Source organism: Pyxicephalus adspersus, chromosome 4 (assembly GCF_032062135.1).
Source record: "Pyxicephalus adspersus chromosome 4, UCB_Pads_2.0, whole genome shotgun sequence".
NCBI classification, from domain to species: Eukaryota; Metazoa; Chordata; class Amphibia; order Anura; family Pyxicephalidae; genus Pyxicephalus; species Pyxicephalus adspersus.
In genome coordinates this window covers 80,109,427-80,128,519 of record NC_092861.1, presented here as the reverse complement: position 1 = coordinate 80,128,519, position 19,093 = coordinate 80,109,427, and the positions used below count along the sequence as shown (strand labels likewise).

The window sequence follows — 19,093 nt, the reverse complement described above, 5'->3', positions numbered from 1 at the left end:
GCATTTTCCTCTTTAAACAAATGTATATTCTCACTAAGAATTTGTCTTTGTTTCAGGTATTCAACTACGTAAAGTTGAAGAACAACGTGAGCAGGAAGCCAAACACGAGCGTATCGAGAATGATGTGGCTACCATCTTGTCTCGGCGAATTGCTGTGGAATACAGTGACTCTGAAGATGATTCTGAATTTGATGAAGTAGATTGGGAGTGAATCATGTTACATAGTTAAACACTACAAACTGGAATGCTGATGTCAATTGTGGTGCTTGTTCTTTGAAAAAGTTTGGTCATTTCTAGTGTTTTGTATCTTTATTAACTTACGCCATCAGAAAAAAACTTTTTTTTTTTTACTTTTAGTTTACAGCAAGGTTAGTGACTCTTGACATTTTAGAGTGACCTTTTTACTGTTCTTTTATAGGGAGACTGAAGCGATGTTCCAATTGACCACTAAGTATTACGACTGGGCAGCTGTCAAGATGTAGAATGTAGATGTAGAGCAAAAAGTTTTTTTTTTTTCTTTTAAGTATACTTTGTGCACTTTGTGAATTTTAAGTTAATGAAGGTGACTGCAGAGTGAAATTCCAAGGGCAACTGTATTTTACTATAGGCCTTATTTTATTATTTTTTATTTTGTGTTTTCTTTTATTAAACCTTCCTATATTACCTTTAGTGAGGTCTAAACACTGCACTGCAAGTGCAACCATACATGCATACAACAAAGGCAGCCATTTTGCAAGTGAACTGCAGTTTGTTTGATATTTTTTTTTCCCCTGCAATAAGATTTTTCTGGGTGGACAGCATTGGTAGCATCTGGGTGTTGTGTATCTCTCAAAGACATGGCTGAAACGGCTGGTTTAATGTAAAGCGAAGAGATAAGTTTTCTCTGCTGCGTTGTCTGTAAAGGTAAATTATAAATTGGTATGTAAACTGAAACAGTGAATGTTTTAATTTGCTCCCTTTGTAAATATACCATTAGAGGGGTTTTTGTTTTATATATTTGATAAGAGCAAATTCATAATTGTTGAACCTGGCAGGAATCGTGTCATCTGATTACTTCCTGTGAACTCTGCCTGTGCTGACATTTATCAGATATATTGTTCTGAGGATAGGGGTGTTTTCCCAAGACCAGTCCTGTTTGTTGTCCTGAAAAAGTACTACAAGTAAGTGTTATACTGGGACAGGAAGTGTTACTGGGAGAACCACCAGGTGCAATTAGAGTAAAACTAATACAAGCACCACATCTAAGAGCTGGTAAGATGAAATATTCTGTTTGGAGTTTGGATACACTTAAATGTAGAATCAAGGTGTTATGACAGGCAAGCAAGGCAGGAAATTGGGTGCAGAGATTCAGCCAGTTAGTGAGATAGCCAGTAAATAGACTTGAAATGTTTTTATTGGTAATAGGCATTCTGTCAGGTTACAAAATAGCCACCTCTACTGTGCATATTAGGTTGTCACAAAATGTTTTTAGCTTCAAATTAAAAGTGAATCTGCTTGGATGCCTCAGTGTAGTTGTCCCATAATTGTGCAACGCCACACCCATTCAGGTAAAAGGGCGCTCGTAAAGCATATTATCTGAATAGCTCAGCCAAATGTTGGATGCTTTGGAGGCTGGCGAGTTTAGCTTTTATTTAATGTGGACCTTTTACTTTTCAGGCTTTTTTTTTTTTTTTTTTTTTTGCAATTTGATGCAGGATATGAAATTTTGTAATCTAGGTTTGCCAAACATGGCAGATACTTGCATTAGACTCATTGATGTTTTGAAAACCTTCAAGCAAAAGGTCATCTTCACAGTGAAAAATAACTTAAATATAAAAAATAAAAAAAATATTAGCTATTGTTTTTGTTTTTTAAATTAAAGGCCTTATTTGAATGCTGAGGTTATTTTTATGTACATGTTGTCGGTACTATTTTGCCTGTATTCTAAAGTAATTAAAATACACGTGGAAACTTTAAACATTCTGTGTAACTTATGTAACTGCTGTTGAAAAAAGACTGATTTAATAAATTCCTCATTTTAAGTGAAGTACTTGTCTTTATTTTGTGAACATGGAGCTACTTTTAGACTGTGTTGAAACAGCTGAATTTAGTGGTCAGTGTGATAACATATTCTAAGAAAGCAAACTGTTCTGGAAAATGCTGTTTTTTTTTTTGTTTTTTTGTTTTTTAATTGTACTTTATAATGAAACAATGATCAGAATAAGAGCTCAAGATGTTAAAAAAAAAAAAAAAAAAAATCTAAAAATTGTCCAAAGATCAGTTTGAATGTTACCAGGAAGGGAGCCCCAGAAACTAACCAGATTCCAGATACAGGGGTTTCCCTTGTGTGTTTATTTTCATTCAGTCCAGAAAAGAAAATGCACAGTATGTTGGTGTGGTTGGAAGTTCAGATCCTTTGTTTTTCATTTTATATATATATATTATAAAAATTTGATTTAGATTGAATGGGGATTACTATGACTGACAGATAAAAAAGTAAGCACAATATACATTTATACAACACACAACAATGCTTTCTAAAATGTGCTGGAGTAGCTTTTAATAGAAATGCATCAATGTTTCAATAATGCTGAATTGATTAGAAAGAAAGACTGGACCTTATATTCGTGTGCACTTGCTTGTTAACTTTACGGTTCCAACCAGCACATGAGGTGGTATGGAAAGATCATGCATGAACCAGAAGTGGGGTCACTGCTGTGTATTCACACGCCGCATCTACTATATGGATTGTATATATACTCCCTGGAATTTCCTTGGTATTCAGTGTCCTAAACTGTGCTATGGCCAGCCATGTTTATATACCATCAGGATTAAAATAGGCATGTAGGTGTTCACGCATTAAAAAAAATGTTATCTGCAAAATTTATCCAGACTTTAATCTGTTCCACAATAGCCACAACAAATCTAAATTCACTGTGTACATGAAGCATATCTGCAAACCTAGACATCCCCCTGTAAAAATGTGGTTATATTATCTCAGTGCAGAGATCAGAATGGTGAGTGTGATTCCTCAGGTCTTCCCATTAGTCTGCCTGTAAAGATCTACAGTCATTCTGCACAAAGAGTTTTTAATGTATTTAAGACTAATCAATGCTGCTTTCTATCTATTACAAAAAAAGTCATTTCATGTTGGAATATTGCACAAATCTGAATCTACACAAGGCATATCGATGTTCATGTGCGAATACACATATTAAATTAATGCTTTCTGAACCTAGATTTCAGCTTTCATTATAAAAATCAGTTGTGCAGGTGAACCAGGCTCCTAATATGTGGGCATTGTTTAACCATCGTTTCAAGTGAGGAATGAATGAGTGCCGTACACACAGCGCAGATCTGTCCTATGGTGAGGGAAGGGGGAAGGATGAGCGAATTGTATAGGTTTTGTACTGACGGTGCTTCCTCTAATTTCAATGCACACTATAAGCTTTTTCACAATGTACATTTGAAGCTGCAGCAAGTTATACAAAACCTGACCTTTTGTGGATTATTTAGCAATTTCTTCCCAGCTTAACTATCCTTAGCCTGCCCCTTTCAAATTAAAGGGATTTCCGTTCTTTTATTTATTAAGGGTGAAAATGTCTAATGTACAAAATAACTGCATTTAGCCAACTTAAGACAAATATGTGCATTTTTTGTATATGCAAACTATATTCTTGTGTTTACAATAAAGCAGTGTGTTTAAAAAAGTGAATAAAGCTCAAAAACCTCATAATAGCTTTTATTTTCATGCACACTAATGCATTGGGAACACTGCACATTCTATTCCAAATCAAAACATGAAAAAAAATTGTATCAAATTTCTTTACAGAAATGGCATATTAGGCTGTTCAAAAATAGTGTCTGCATTTTTCATTACAAACTGTGAAAACATTCACTGTATGAACTGAAGAAAATTTTAAGATTTTGCTTTTTAATCACTGAACTAATATTTAGTTGTATAACCATTGTTTCTGGGAACTGCTGCACATCTGTGTTGCATGGACAACTTCTGCTACTTGTGAACGGGTATTCCAACCCAGGATGATTTTACTACATTCCACAATTCTGCATTTCTTGGTTTTGCCTCAGACACAGCATTGTTTATGCCACCCAACAAGTTAGGCTGGCCACTCTATAACATCAATCATTTTCGCCTGGAACCAAGACGTTGTTCTTTTACTGGTGTGTTTGGGTCGTTATCTTGTTGATACACCCATTTCAAGGGAATTTCTTTTCAGCACAAGACAATAAAACCTCCAAGTATTTTGATGTTTTTAAACTGATCCATGATTCCTGGTATGCAATAAATAGGCCCAACACCATAGTATAAGAATCATCCCCACATATCCTGATGTTTGCGTCACCATGCTTCACTGACTGCAAGGTGTACTGTGGCTTGAATTCAATGTTTGGGGTTCGTCGGACAAACTGCCGTCACTAATCCCAAAAGGAACAATCTTGCTTTCAACAAATTGCAAAGGAAAGTAGGGCAAAAAGATCAGATCTGAGCATGTAGGCCCCTTAAAGGATGTCTCTGGGTTGGTAATGGGGTAGGCGGAGTTACTAAACACTTGTTTTTAGCTCTGTGTACACAAAGGAAAATGGCAGAGCTCAAGTCCAAATTCATAATAGCAATGTCACTGCCTTAAGGGGTTCCCAATGGCTCAAAATTGATATGAATGAGAAACAGTTGGACAAAATTAAGGTTGACAAAGCACCAGGATCCTATCGATTACATCCATGTGTCCTCAAAAAGCTGAGCTGAGGTATTTCAAGGCCATTATTTTTATTTTTTTTAGAGACTCTTTAGTCACTGGCATGGTACCGATAGATTAGCGAAAGGCCAATGTGGTTCCTATCTCCAAAAAGGGAGCAAAGTCATTACCAGGTAACTACAGACCGGTTAGTTTACCGCCCATAGTTTGAAAGGTCCTAGAGAGCATGAGGAGTTTCTGATAGAAAATATTATTATGAGTGATAGCATGGCTTCAAGAAAGACAGAAATTGTCAAACAAATTTACTCTCTTTTTATGAGGAAGTAAAAATACAGGTAGACAGTGGAATAGCAGTTGATATAGTGTACTTGAAGTTTGCTAAAGCATTTGACACTGTACCCGACAGACGGTTAATATGCAAGTCAGGGTCAATAGGTTTCGAAAAGTCAATCTGTAAATGTATAGAGAACTGGCTTAAAGATCGCATCCAGAGAGTTGTAATTAATTATTCATAATTTGGATGGTCTAAGGTTATTAGTGGTGTACCCCAGGGTTCAGTGTTGGGACCTTTACTGTTTAACGTCATTTTAAATGATATAGAGTTTGGGATTAAAAGTACCATTTCTGTGTTTGCAGATGACACCAAACTATGTAATGTAATTAAGTCCGTACACAATGTCTATGATCTATAAGCAGACCTGGATGTACTGTTTGATTGGGCTGCCAAGTGGCAAATTATATTTAATATAGATAAATGTAAAATTATGCACTTGGGAGCTAACAACATGCATGCTTCATACTGTCTAGGGGGGGATACATTTGGAGGAGTCAGAAATAGAAAAGGATCTGGGGGTTCTGGTAGATCATAGACTTAATATCAGCATGCAATGCCAAGCTGCAATATCTAAAGCTAGTAAAGTACTTTCTTAAGTACTTAAGAATAATTCTGCCCCTGTACACAACATTGGTCAGACCACATCTGCAATATGCAGTCCAGTTTTGGTCACCAGTTCACAAAAAAGACATTGTGGAATTTGAGAGAGTGCAGAGCAGGGAAACTAAATTAAAAAGAATGGAGGAGCTCAGCTATGAGGAGAGATTAGCTGAATTGAATCTTTTCTCTCTTAAGAAGAGACGTTTAAGGGGGCATATGATCACCCTGTATAAATATAAAATTGGTCCATATAGAGAACTCTCTTCACAATTATTCACTTTGAGATTATTACAAAGAACAGGAGGGCACTCTTTCCATCTGGAGGAAAAGAAGTTTAATCTCCGGATAAGGAAGGGATTCTTCACTGTAAGGTCTGTGAAAATGTGGAATAGGCTCTCTCAGGAAGTAGTTTCAGCAATTACTATAGATTGCTTTCAGAAAAGCTGGATGTTTTTCTAGAAGACAGAAAATAACTGAGTATTAAAGCAAAAATAACAGTGACTGTTGATCCAGGGAATATCCTGTTGCCTCATGGAATCAGGAAGGAATTTTTTTTCCCCTATTGAAGCAAGTTGTACCAGGGTTTTTTTGTGGCTTCCTCTGGACTAACTATGTCTTTTAGGGTCTTTTATCTTTTTAAACAAAGTACGCTGTTCTTCTGATCAATGTGTGCAACAACTCATTTTACTCAAAACAGTTTTTTCACAGAACTAAATAAATAACTCACTAATTGGAATCCACTGCAAATATTTTGAATTAAACTTTCAATCAATGATACACACAATCAGCAGCATGCATGTCATGACTGTTGGGTCTGTTGGTTTTCTTTTACTCTACCACACCTACGAGTTAATTATTTGCCATGTAGAAATTTAATTTCTTCAAAATCAGCAATTGTTTAGGTTTAGCTAAAATGTGAGCTAGATTTGTGATTGGAGATGTGATTTTGTTTTAGTACATCTGCGACTGACAACCAGTTGGTGGAAACTACCATCCTGCCTTATTACTTATGTAAGAACACTACTTCAGTAAAACTATAGGGAGAGCAAAGGTTACATATTTCCAGTCCTGCACCTCGAAGGCGCTGGGGCAAATCAGCCTCCAACAGGTTCATGGGGATTTAACAGACCATAACCTATCAAAATATATACTTTTTTTTACCAAGAAAAACAAGAAATAAATCCTCACCTGCATTAGTAAAGCAAAGTCAAGAGCGGTCCTACTTCATTTACTACTTTAATAACTACAATTATAATTTAAAGCACCATGGTAAACCCTATCCTTCTATACAAAAATAAATTAACAATCAATAAAAATTATTAAACGGATAAATTATTATGTTGTTTGTAGTGGCTGCATTAGGATTTTGTTTTATATTTGCTTGATTTGATTACTGGCATAGGAAGCAGTGCATCCACAGAAACTAGGCACTATCTGCATATTACTTTGGTCTGGCATCTGAGGACTTTTCAGACTTAGCGATATGTTTTTATTGCGCATGTCAGTGTTTTCATTGCCAACTCATCGCTTGACCTAAAAAGGGTTAAAATTACAGAACAGTTGGCAAATGAGCGCCCATTTATTATTATTATTATTAATATTATTATTATTATTAATAATAATAATAATATTATTATTATTAATATTTTGCAAAGTAGCCAATATCTTTCAAAGCAGCTGTAAAAGTATGTAGAGGGGAAAACATTGTATTCCATATGCTTTTGAGACAATCTTTGTTCACTAGTCCATTGAATGAGTGGAAGGAAGGAGGGATAGAGCAGAGTGCCTACAATGAGGATTATTCATCTTGCATATGGAGTAAATATTCACAGATGATCAAGTTGAAAATTAGGACAGGGTCTGACCTTCTATACTGTTCATGGGTATTTTTTGGTGTTGTAATGACATGGTGAATGCTGGGCACATTGCAACCCAGGTGCAAGTAGACAAGTTCTAAATAAAGATTTGGGCACTACAGTTTGGCTTAATAGATTGTATTGTGTCACTTGTAATCCTTTATAAGTATTGTTTCATAATGCATATAAAGCATAGTGGTTTATCACTGCCATTCTGTTTTGATGAAAGAAACAAGGAAGAATGTGCAGGAACAAGCAAGTTCTTTTATAACCAAATTCTATTATTATACAGCACTACCATAAAATACCACCAGGTGGCCACATAGTATCATTTTAGGGAAAGCTTCATTCCCAAAGTCACCAAATAAAAGTATTGGGATGTGATCATAACTCCTACCTACCTAAAATAATCTCTTCTGCAAGATGGGCACTATCATTATGTCTATAGATGACACTTTATAGCAAGTTTACATTCAGAGGTTATTTAACTGAGGTGCCTATCCAACATTCAAATTTTAAGCTTATATTAAGAGACAATAATTGCATATACAGTATAATTGTCTGTGGCTGTACTTGACAAGCTCCATAACAAAATGGCTATGAAAATGATTTAGAAATGTAAACAAAAAAATAAATAGATAGATTTTGACAAATTACTGACTTTACTGATGGAACTGTTTGAAAGCTGCTGGATTTGAATAGGAATGAGACAGACGAGGTTGGACAGAATGTTCTGATTTATACCTTTCCCGTTAAATGTAATCTCTTTATAATGCTCAGAGTTTATTAGCTGAGGGTGCATTACATTTTAATTATCAAACAATTTGCTTGGTTCAAAGTCTGTCTGCTACCAAGGAAACATAGAGTTTGAATGGCATTTTTTATTATGGGCATCATACATAAACACAGAGCAGTTTTACTACTGTTTGTATTTATACTTAAGCTAATTCATGCTTACGTACACTACCTACCGTAACAGGAAATAAAATGGTTCTTCGTGCAAAATTTCACGTTAAATGATAACAAACTAGAAACAGAATATGATTGTTTCCTTAGAGATTAACATGCAAACATGGTACATTTGATTTAGCAGTACAAACATCATTATGTAACAATCAGTAACACATATGCACCCATTTAAGATGGCAAAAACAGTTCCATTACACATATTACCAAATCTGTTTACAGCAATTGGAAGAAGAAAAACATGGCTGCCACTGTGCTCAGCAGGTTTACAATAACGTGATAGTTGTTACCAAGAATGGCTTGTAGAGCTTGTAGTGCCGTAGACTCATGGCATTTGTATATTTACATGTACAATCAATCTAAGAAATGTAAAACAAACCATTCCCGATATCTCTTGCTGCTTCACTCACTCAACAATCAAACACTCTAGAGCAGCCATTCTCAAACCATGGATCTGTGGCACCCCAAGGTTTCTCCAAAGGTTGCTCAGGTTCATCAAACCGTGGTGGATTGGCCTCCTGTTTGATGATGGGAGTAGGTAGCCAACACAACTTAGCAGAGTCAGTTCAGTGACTCAATTATAATGTTTTTAGTTGTCTGTAAAAGTAGTACTCCATCCAAAATTATAAAAGGGGCATTCTTTCCACTGGCCAACAATTTAGGTGGCTGTTTTCCACTGAAATCCAACAATCTGGTTTTGGCACGGGTTCCATGGAACCTGAAAATTATTTTAAAAGTTCATCAGGGGTAAAAAGTTTGAGAAAGGCTGCTATAGAGTCTGTTTTTAAAAGCCTAGAAACACCTGTTGGATGTTTACATTAAAGGCAGAAAGCCATTTGACAAGCTTTAGTGCTCAGAAAGAGGAGGAGTGAGGGATATAGGGTAGAGGAAGGGACAGGTATGAGTGCAGGTAAAGATCAAGAGGGGGAGTGTACCCAAGCGGGCTGCAAAAACTGGAAAGAGGATGAAAAAATGATTCAAGACACATTTGTATTATGAATCAGTAAACAACTAAAGGCTATTTTCTGTTCCAAATACAGAGCCCTGGGAAGGGATGAGGTTGAGGTTTACTTCTACCTTGGGTTTGTGATCCTCATGGATTTATGCACAAATTTGCAAATTCATTTTTTTGTACAAGAAAATGCACTGCATGACCTTTGTACTTAGTCCATCAAACTAATAAAGGCAAATCAATTGAGTTTTGAATAAATCAGCTTCCCTACTGAAAAGGGAGGGAGGCGCGCTCAGAGCAGTCATAGTGTAATGCTGGGCTATAGAAGAGAAAGAAACTGAAAAACTGTCTATAGAAAGAATAAAGTCAGTTAGGGAACTAAGCGTTAATTCAATCCACACGCTGCGTTATTAGCTCCCGTCCTATCCATTGCATGCTGATTAGTTCTAATGGAAGGCTTCCCTTTAAATCATTGGGCTTTTGTTTCAGTGGGCAGTATTTTAGGGTTTCCATTACTTTTGAGTAGATTGATAAGGTCAACATTTTGTTCTTTGATGTTGCCTTTTGTTGCAATTAGAACTGACCTATTTACAGCTTCTTTATATAATAAATGTGCTTCAGCTGGCCTAAACAATTAGCAATTTAGAAAATTGAATACAGGGAAATAAACAAGAAGTTTAAATATATTTGCAACAGCTACTAAACATTCTACAACAAGCCAATGGAATTTAGTCAGCATTCAGAAACCACAGGGACTGCCTCCCAAACTTCTGCTCTCACAATCCTGAACTGGCTTTTTCACTACTCATGCAATCCTACTGAATTTACACTTCTGCACCTGGAACTCACTATACCTAGCTAATATACTTCTTACAATTGCTGTTCACATGGATGTTTATTTTCCCACTGCTCCTCCAACTCCATGTAAAGTCAATCTATCATTTTTCCATATCATTGCCTACTGTGCTCCAGTGTTTTACCAAAACTGTTACAATGTATTATTTTCCTTGTTCTCACATTGTTGGTTCTGATGCCTCCTTTCCTCGCCCATCTGTGTGCCTGTTCCTATATCCACCTACTCTAACTTCTCTCACCACTGCATCTCTCTGGTGACATCTTTCCCAACTCAGGTTCCCCACGGCCTTTCCCTTTCCCATCTTTTCACCAAGATAGATACACACTACGTCTAACCTTATTCATATTCCCACAACTTACAAATTTGTACCTCTTTTCTCCTTTGTTTTGTTTATAAAAAGACAGATCTGCGTGCAACACGACAACTTCTCCCCACAAATGTCTCCTATCCAAATCTCTGAGCCTCCTGGCTCTCACTGAAACTTGGCTTTCACCCTCTGATTTTACCTATTCTCAAAAACTCCAAACTGTTCTCAATTATTTGCTACTTTGGGTTAACATAGAGCATAGAGAACTCCACGCTTATTGCCAGACACACACTGGTTTTTGTCTTTTCCAAACACTTTAACTTCTCCTACCTTGACAACTCTCCATTTTTCCTTTTGAAAACAACCTTCTTATCTTCTACCTCTCCACATCTTGCATTTCCTTGTTGCCTCTAAGACCAGGTCAATGGCAGAGAGATATCTGTAACCTCAAACACAACTTCTTCCCCAACCACCTTACTTCACTAACTCCCACTCTTTCTAAAAGACCAAGCTGCCACTCAATATAACCAAAATGGATTGTAGGTTCTGAAAAACATCGCACCACCACCTTCCCCATTCTCCAACCATAGCACAAAATCTCACTAAACAAATAATAAGTGGAAGAAATCTGGCCTCGGTTGTGACTTCCTTAAAAAGCCAAGCTACAACACTACATTTACTATTGTCATGAAAAATTAAGCATGTACAATAATATCTTTACGAGCATCTGATGCTGCCTTTTTGTAACAGATGACTTCCTCCTGAATCCACAACTGCTCCCTCTATGACTACCTTCTCCACCCAAGACATAGCTACCTACTTTAACGGTAAAGTCATCCAAATCAGTGATATCCCAGCTCCAACTTTAGCACTCCAACCCAATCCACTTATTCCACCTGTAAACCATCCATACTTTTCAACTTTTTTAGTGAAGTTGGTTTTTCCATCCCTCAAATCCTCGGCTCTCTTAACAAAACTCTACACTTGATTCCTTTTCACCTCACAATCAAATTTTAGCTATTGTATTTTACTTTTAAATCACTCTCCAGCTCCTGTCCCACCTAAATTTCTGAACTGAAACACAAATACACTCCTAGCCACTCCACCAATGATCCACCAATGACACACACACACACACACATACACTCTATGTAATTTTCTTCCTTGTCCTTTTAGGCTTGCTCCTACTTTTTACAGATTTAAAATTGCCCATGACTGTTTTCATCTGCCTTTTAACCCATCACTACATTGCCACCATTCCATATCCCCTCCCCTCTTGTATGCTATTTCCCTCATCTTTTAGATTGCAAGCTCTTTTGAGCTGGGTTGTCACCTCCTCCTGTGTCACTGTTTGTATATGTCTGTCATTTGCATCCCCTATTTAATGTACAGCGCTACATAATATGTTGACCCTACAATATTAAAGTTTATTATTATTATTATTATTATTATTATTATTAATAATATTAATAATAATAATCATAATAATAATATGCATTTAAATGATCAAACACAATTACTCCAGTGGAAAAAGATAACTGCATATTTAGACTAAACATTTGATGCAGACCACCTTCTTCCCCCTATACTACTAAACATGCCTTGGGTATGTTTTTAGAGAGACTTCAGATGCAGACTAGTGTGTGAATCTCATGGCCTACCAGAGGGGGGACCAGTAATTCTTTAAGAAAGTCGGTAAGCTGAGGTTTGTCTCATTGCATGGATTAAAGTTTAAACATAAAGTTCCCCTTTAAAGCAGAAATAAACCACAGGAATAAAAGGTCCATCTCAGATCGGAAGTGACACCAATTATATTTTTGACTGTCTACAAGGGTAACATTTTCCCACTGGGCAGCAATGTAAGAGGTATTCTTCAAACTTGGTCCCCCATGTTAAAAAGGTTGAGAAATGCTAGCCTAGTTAAAGAAGGAATATAATGTTCCATTAAAAATATTGATTGATCACCAATATTGTAGACAAACACACACTTCACACTTACTACCAGTTTACAATGTCTGACTTGCCTATGATGGCCCTTTTCAGTTATGCTTGAAGCCTCAGCTATTGAATGTGCCTGGTGAATGGCAGGCTATTTGTATCCACTTTACATTTGCTACTTAGTTAAGGAATGCTTACTTTATCAGACACAGTAACTTGCTACATAAAGTCTGGTGACAAGCCTGAGGGGTAAAACTCTTCACAAAAAGAGTAAGCTATAGAAGAACACTTCAACATCAGTGGCCATGCTTATGTGCTGGTCAGATCCTTGCAAAACCATGTTAGAATTAAATATTTAAAAAAAATACTCAATTTCTCCCCGCTTCCAGATCATGCACACTTAAGTATTTTACATATTCTAAAGAAGAAGAAAGAGAATCTAAAACACGCTTTTAGCCATCCTTGTACCTACAATCTAAATAAACATGGTGATATGACCGATTTCAAAAGTCAAGCAAGTACATATCAGCAAGGAAGTCTGCACAATCTTTGCAATGTATATACTTTACTATAATTCATTCGGAAAATATTTCTCAACAACAGTTACGGACTGCAAATTTGCAGGTAGGCATTTTTTATTTAGCTGTAAACATGAACACATTAATGTTAAGTCTCGATTGCAGGCAATTTAATGCACATGAAATACAAAGGTGACTTTTCAACCTGCCTAATGACTTGTATTTTTCTCTATCCATTTTTGAGATATTCAAAGTTTCCCAACCTTGCAGAATCTTGTTTAACAGGTGAGGAGATCAGATTTTTCTCTTGCTCCAGTTCAGTATTATAAGTCTTATCCCCCCTTCTCCAGCATGTGAGTGGGCAATAAAAGAAAAGTTTGATTCTAATAATAATACTGAGATTATCTCTGTGCCACTCCTTTCTTCATATAATCTATGTGTCTGCAGAAGCAGATTTCTCTCTGCAGAGGTCTGGCAAGTCCCCTGATGAATCAGAGCTAGATATCTTTAATCAGCAGGCTGAATATGTTTTACCATCTGTAAAGCTCTAGCTCTGACTCTGCAGTACAGGAGTTAAGCTACGTACACACGGCAGATTTTTATCGCCCGATAATCGGCATCGACCAAATATCGGGCGAAAATCTGCCGTGTGTACAGTTGGTGTCGTCCATCGTTCGAACAACCAACCTGCCGGATCCACGGACGATGGATGACGACCGATCCTAATGCAAGGGAAGGGGGAGTGCCGCTCCGTCGCTCTCCCCCTTCCCTCTCCATAGAGCATGAACGGTGCTGTATGTACAGCACCGTTCATGCATCGTGCAGTCCCTTGTCCTTGGAAAGGATAGTGAAAGATCCTTTCCAGCGACAAAAATTGCAAGTGTGTACCCAGCTTTACACTTATGCAGTGGTCAATGCTTCCACAGTGTGGAGAACAAGGCACATTACTGAGACACAAATACACAAAAATATATGTAAGCAAATCAAGAAAGTCAGCAACCTGTTATATTTTTTACTTATTACTGCTTTAACTTAGGGTTTTGTTTCTTTTACACCTACTTGCTTGCAGTGCTGCTATGCTCATTGTTAAGAGATATTTTCATTCTATGTAGCATGGAGAGTCTTCTTCTAGTACACCACCCCAAGTGCATAAATTGACATTTTCCAAGATAGATAGATAGATAGATAGATAATAGATAGAACCATAGATATAATATAATTGTGAATAATGACACTGGGAAGCAGCTGAGCAGAACAATTCAATACATTGGTTCTGTGTCTTAGTTGTGCTGATAGGTTTATATATTATTAAAGTCATCCAACTTACATTCCAGTAAGAAGCAGTTGCTCACATTGACATTTAATATCACCTTGTTTGCAGCATTATACCATCAGAGCTGTGAATTACAGTCACAGCACATTATACAGATGTTTGCGAATTCTTAGGAAAGCAAGTGCTGTCTAGTGATATAACTTACAGTATATTTTTACAATGACAGTTTGATGTGTGATGCAGGTTCAAATGATATTATAATCTTCTCTTGCTGGAAGACGCCAGAGAAGGTTGAATGCTGCATCAGTAAGTCTCAACTCTTCCCCGATAGCTTTCTATGGACGTCAAAGGTTTGTCATCTGCTGGTCCCATGCAGTGCTGCACCAGCACCATCCTCAGTTTCTAATACCCATGTGAGCGGCAGAAACACGTTTTCTCCAGCCCTGGCAGCCAGCCCCAACATTTCTCCTCCTCCTAGATCCAGCCCACTCTTCTCCCCAGCATACAGTCAGCTTGTACAGTATTGTCCTCTGCACACCTGCCACATCTCCAGTCCTTGCAGGTCAGAGAACAGAGCCAGTGCTACCTCTTCCCTGATCACATTCATGTGCTCCAGCCATCTTCTGTACTGCGCACATAGGAGATGTCCTGCTAAGCCTTGCTAAAGGTAAGAGCAACCACTAAATTTGGGGATATACTTTCAGAATAGTTGTACTGTCTTGCCATCAGTGAATACCTATATGTAGGGACATTGTTTGGGAGCAATGAAATGTGTAACCTTAATGTGCTTGGTAATTGATGGGAAGAACATTATTAGTTGGTAAGGTCCAGGCTGACCTTTGAGTTGTCATCTGCTGAAGGTGAAGTTTCAGCACCATGGACAGAGCCAGATGGCAGAAGTCTTTCTGTGCGCATGGTAGCAGAATTATTCTCATCTGTTCTTGTTCATTTCAGGCACCTTGTACACTGAAGAGATGAATGAAAGCCTTAATGAAAACGACACCAGCTTCTCTCTACCCTGGATCCAGAATAGCGATGTCAACGCTTCCCTGGAGTTGTCTGCTTTCTTCTCCATCTTTACCATCAACCCATGGGATATTATGTTGTGCATCTCTGGGACCATCATTGCCTGTGAGAATGCTATAGTGGTGGCCATCATCTTCTACACCCCAACCTTGAGAACCCCAATGTTTGTTCTCATTGGAAGCCTAGCTACTGCAGATCTCTTAGCTGGCTTTGGCTTGATCCTTAATTTTGTGTTTCAGTATGTGATCCAGTCAGAGACTATCAGCCTTATCACAGTAGGCTTCCTGGTGGCTTCTTTCACTGCCTCTGTCAGCAGCTTGCTGGCTATCACAGTTGATCGGTACCTGTCCCTGTACAATGCACTGACTTACTCTTCAGAGAAGACCATCCTCTGGATACATCTCATGCTTGTGGTCACCTGGGGGGTGTCAGTATGTTTAGGACTCCTTCCAGTGCTGGGATGGAACTGCCTAGATGACATCTCCTCTTGCAGCATTGTCAGACCCCTGACCAAAAGTAATGTGACTCTGTTGTCCACCTCCTTCTTTTTCATATTTATTTTAATGTTGCATCTCTACATAAAGATCTGCAAGATAGTTTGTAGGCATGCTCATCAGATAGCCCTGCAGCAACATTTTTTGGCAGCATCCCACTATGTAGCCACCAAAAAGGGAGTCTCCACCCTAGCCATCATTCTTGGGACATTTGGGGCCAGTTGGTTACCTTTTGCTATTTACTGTGTGGTGGGAGACCAAGACTATCCCTCAGTGTATACATATGCCACCCTCCTACCTGCCACTTATAACTCTATGATCAACCCTATCATCTACGCCTATAGAAACCACGAAATACAAAGATCCATGTGGGTACTCTTCTGTGGCTGCTTTCAATCCAAAGTGTCCTTTCGATCTAGATCGCCCAGTGATGTCTAACAAGTGACATTTCCACTGATGATAGCACTGCACAAGTGACAATCTAGTGAATTAATAGTGCCTGCTATGGACTTCTAGGTTTGTGTTGTGTATTTGTTGAGAAGAGACATTGAGACATTAGCACTTTATATTCAGGAATGGTCCATGTGTTTGAGTCTGCAGAGTTGGAACCATGTGGATGTCTTCTGCACAACTTCTATGGTCGCTTTGATATCGCACTTTATTTCAGCTGCTGTACTGCCAAAACAGTGTTGGGTTTTTAGGAATGAATGCAATGGAGATAGAATGTCTGAATGTGTATGTGTGTGTGTACTCATTTATGTGATAAAATATTTTGCCACAAATGCTGACAACTTTTTGTACTCAACGAAATAAAAGTCGTTGAAATGTAGCTCTTGTTTTTTGGGGTTTTTATTCAAAAGAACTTGCATGAGTTGATGTATTTGGGGAATATTTCAATGAACATTATATTGCCAATGTATTTCACATTGACCAAAGTTGGAAATGGTAAACAACCTGCTTATTTTGCAGTATGTGTCCAGTGCAAAATGCACTTTCTTTCCTGTAGACACAATATGGGAAATTATATTTCTACAAAGTGAGAAAAACTACCTCCTAGAGCAGTGTTTCTCCACCTTTTTACACAGGGGGACCCCTAAAATCTTCAGGAAACCCCTGCTATAATTACTATATCCACAATTCACAGTACATGGTGGTCAGTAGGAAGAATGCCTCTAACATTGCTGGGCAGTGGGAAGAATGTCCCCCTTACTGACTGACCTGAGATACACAAATTGCTAATTGCTCAAGGAACCCCTAGCAACCTCAGGAGGAACCCTGGTTAAGAAATACTGTCCTAGATGGTTTTCTCCACAATAGTCATCAAGAAGGTATCTTAGCCTTAAAGACACAGACCAAAAATGAGGCAGTGACTTCTGCAATTATAGAATAACTAGAGTTACCCTTTCATTAGCCCAAGTAGAGAACTGATGCTACTGGTTTATTGAAGTAGGTGACTTCTATGTTATTTTTATTGCCTAGGGACATAAATGACACACAGGCACTATTCTCTTTGGAGGGTTTATTTAAAAGCAATTACTTTGCCCTTTTATCAGACAACCCCCTTAGGATGCACAATATACATCACAGCATTGAACAGCCCTGTGTCTGGTGCTTTAGCAGGTTTAGCACACTCCAGAGATGCTGTCAGGGTTTATGGCGGTGATCCCAATGATTGGGATTGACGTCAGAGCACTTGCAGCAAAGTATGCTTTCATTTTCTAACTGAGCAGTGATCTGCATGGATACCTGAGCAGAATACCATTAACACCCACACTACAGCCAGCACATAGTCAGTCCACTGAGGACATGTAAACATATATGCCTGGCACAGGGAACGGTGCCCAATGCCAGTCTAGCCACACAAATGGGATAATTAAGCCTATTACTATATTGTGCTATAAATTGCCCTTACAGATGGTCATGGTGCTTAGTACCAGTCTAGCCTCACAAATGGGATAATAAAGGCTGCTTCTATTTTGTAGTGTTCTCGTGCTTGCTTTAGCAATAAGATTTAAGTCAGCCACTGGATTTCCATATTAAAGAATGCCATTCAGAGGTTAAATAGAACATGCATGCTATTTGTAGATAAAATGCTTATTCACCTTGCAATAACCTTACTAAGCAATTTACTTCGTCAGGGTTTCATTTAACAAAAATGCATACCTGTGAGCTGTAAAGGAAACCACATGGGGGTTACTGTTGCCAACATTTTGTTCCAAAAATGCTAGTTGCCTGGCTAATATGTCAGCTCCGTAATCTCAGTACTGCCTCAGAATAACCAAACAGATAAGGACTTCTTACTTTACTCTGACTGTGTTGACATGCAGACTTGTTCTGGCTCACTGATGTAAAAAGGACTGATGGCAGAGTGGCAGTTTCCAAGCCAGGCAACTAGCATTTTCATAGAAGATAGGTGAAATATGCCTCTCACTTGTACTTCTATGTTGTCACCATGTCATCCTGTGACTACAAGTGGCGGTCCTGGTGGCAACTACAAGCGGCTGTGTCAACACACATTGTGCAGGAATGGTTTATAGTTCTCACTTTTGGCACTATTAGCTTTACAACTAATGATGGAGCAAGTATATACAGACTGAAAGTGCTTGGAAGATCTGCAGAAGATCAGCAACAACAGATGCTGATCAGCATCAGCAACAGTAAAAAGAAGAAAACTGGTAAAAAAAATTATTTATTGGAAAAAGTAATTGAATGGTTTAATGCTCTGCTATAGTAAATGGACCCATTATTTAATAAGGGTTTAGACCAACTTAAAGGATAAATGCCTGACAGCCTACAAAAAATATTTTTGTGTTCCCCCAGACCCCCTTATATATTAGTAAGAATGAAATCCTAATTAAATTTACTGTAGAAACATGTAAAATAGGAGAATACTTTTCTTCCCCTCTTTCACCAATAGCTAGTGTTATATACCAATACACCAAACAGGAACAGCTATGGGGGATAGGTTACTCATCCCAGAAAAGGCAAGGAAGATATCTGCAGGAGGTTTGGAATAAGGTAAGTATTCCTCAAATTTACACCTCTATAATAATTTAACACTTTACCCTTAGTATAGAAAGGATGGGGGTTCACACAATATATTTCTAAAAAGCATTGAAAATAGACCAATATAAGGGTGGAAACAGTGACAACTTGTGCTAATAAATAACCCCCAAAACAATATTTTCCACTAAATACCAGTCTCACACAGACTATAGTATGCTTTGTTACAGAATTATATATATTGTATATAGTATACAATGCATTCCACATCTA

At 37.8% G+C, this 19,093-nt stretch overlaps 2 protein-coding genes across 2 annotated transcripts in view; both read left to right on the top strand.

The window, feature by feature from the left end:
• Positions 1–2,026, top strand: part of WASF1 (WASP family member 1) — a 43,815-nt gene extending 41,789 nt beyond the window's left edge. The window contains exon 9 of the mRNA XM_072408759.1: positions 57–2,026. Within this exon, the coding sequence (XP_072264860.1) occupies positions 57–211 (155 nt within the window). The 3' untranslated portion in view covers positions 212–2,026. The remainder of the gene's footprint in view (positions 1–56) is intronic.
• A 12,784-nt stretch (positions 2,027–14,810) lies between these two features.
• GPR6 (G protein-coupled receptor 6) lies at positions 14,811–16,646 on the top strand. The gene is made up of 2 exons (XM_072410424.1): positions 14,811–14,964; positions 15,252–16,646. The coding sequence occupies exon 2, from the start codon at positions 15,272–15,274 to the stop codon at positions 16,253–16,255; it is 984 nt and encodes a 327-aa protein (XP_072266525.1). The 5' UTR covers positions 14,811–14,964; positions 15,252–15,271; the 3' UTR covers positions 16,256–16,646.
• The last annotated feature ends 2,447 nt before the right edge of the window (positions 16,647–19,093 follow it).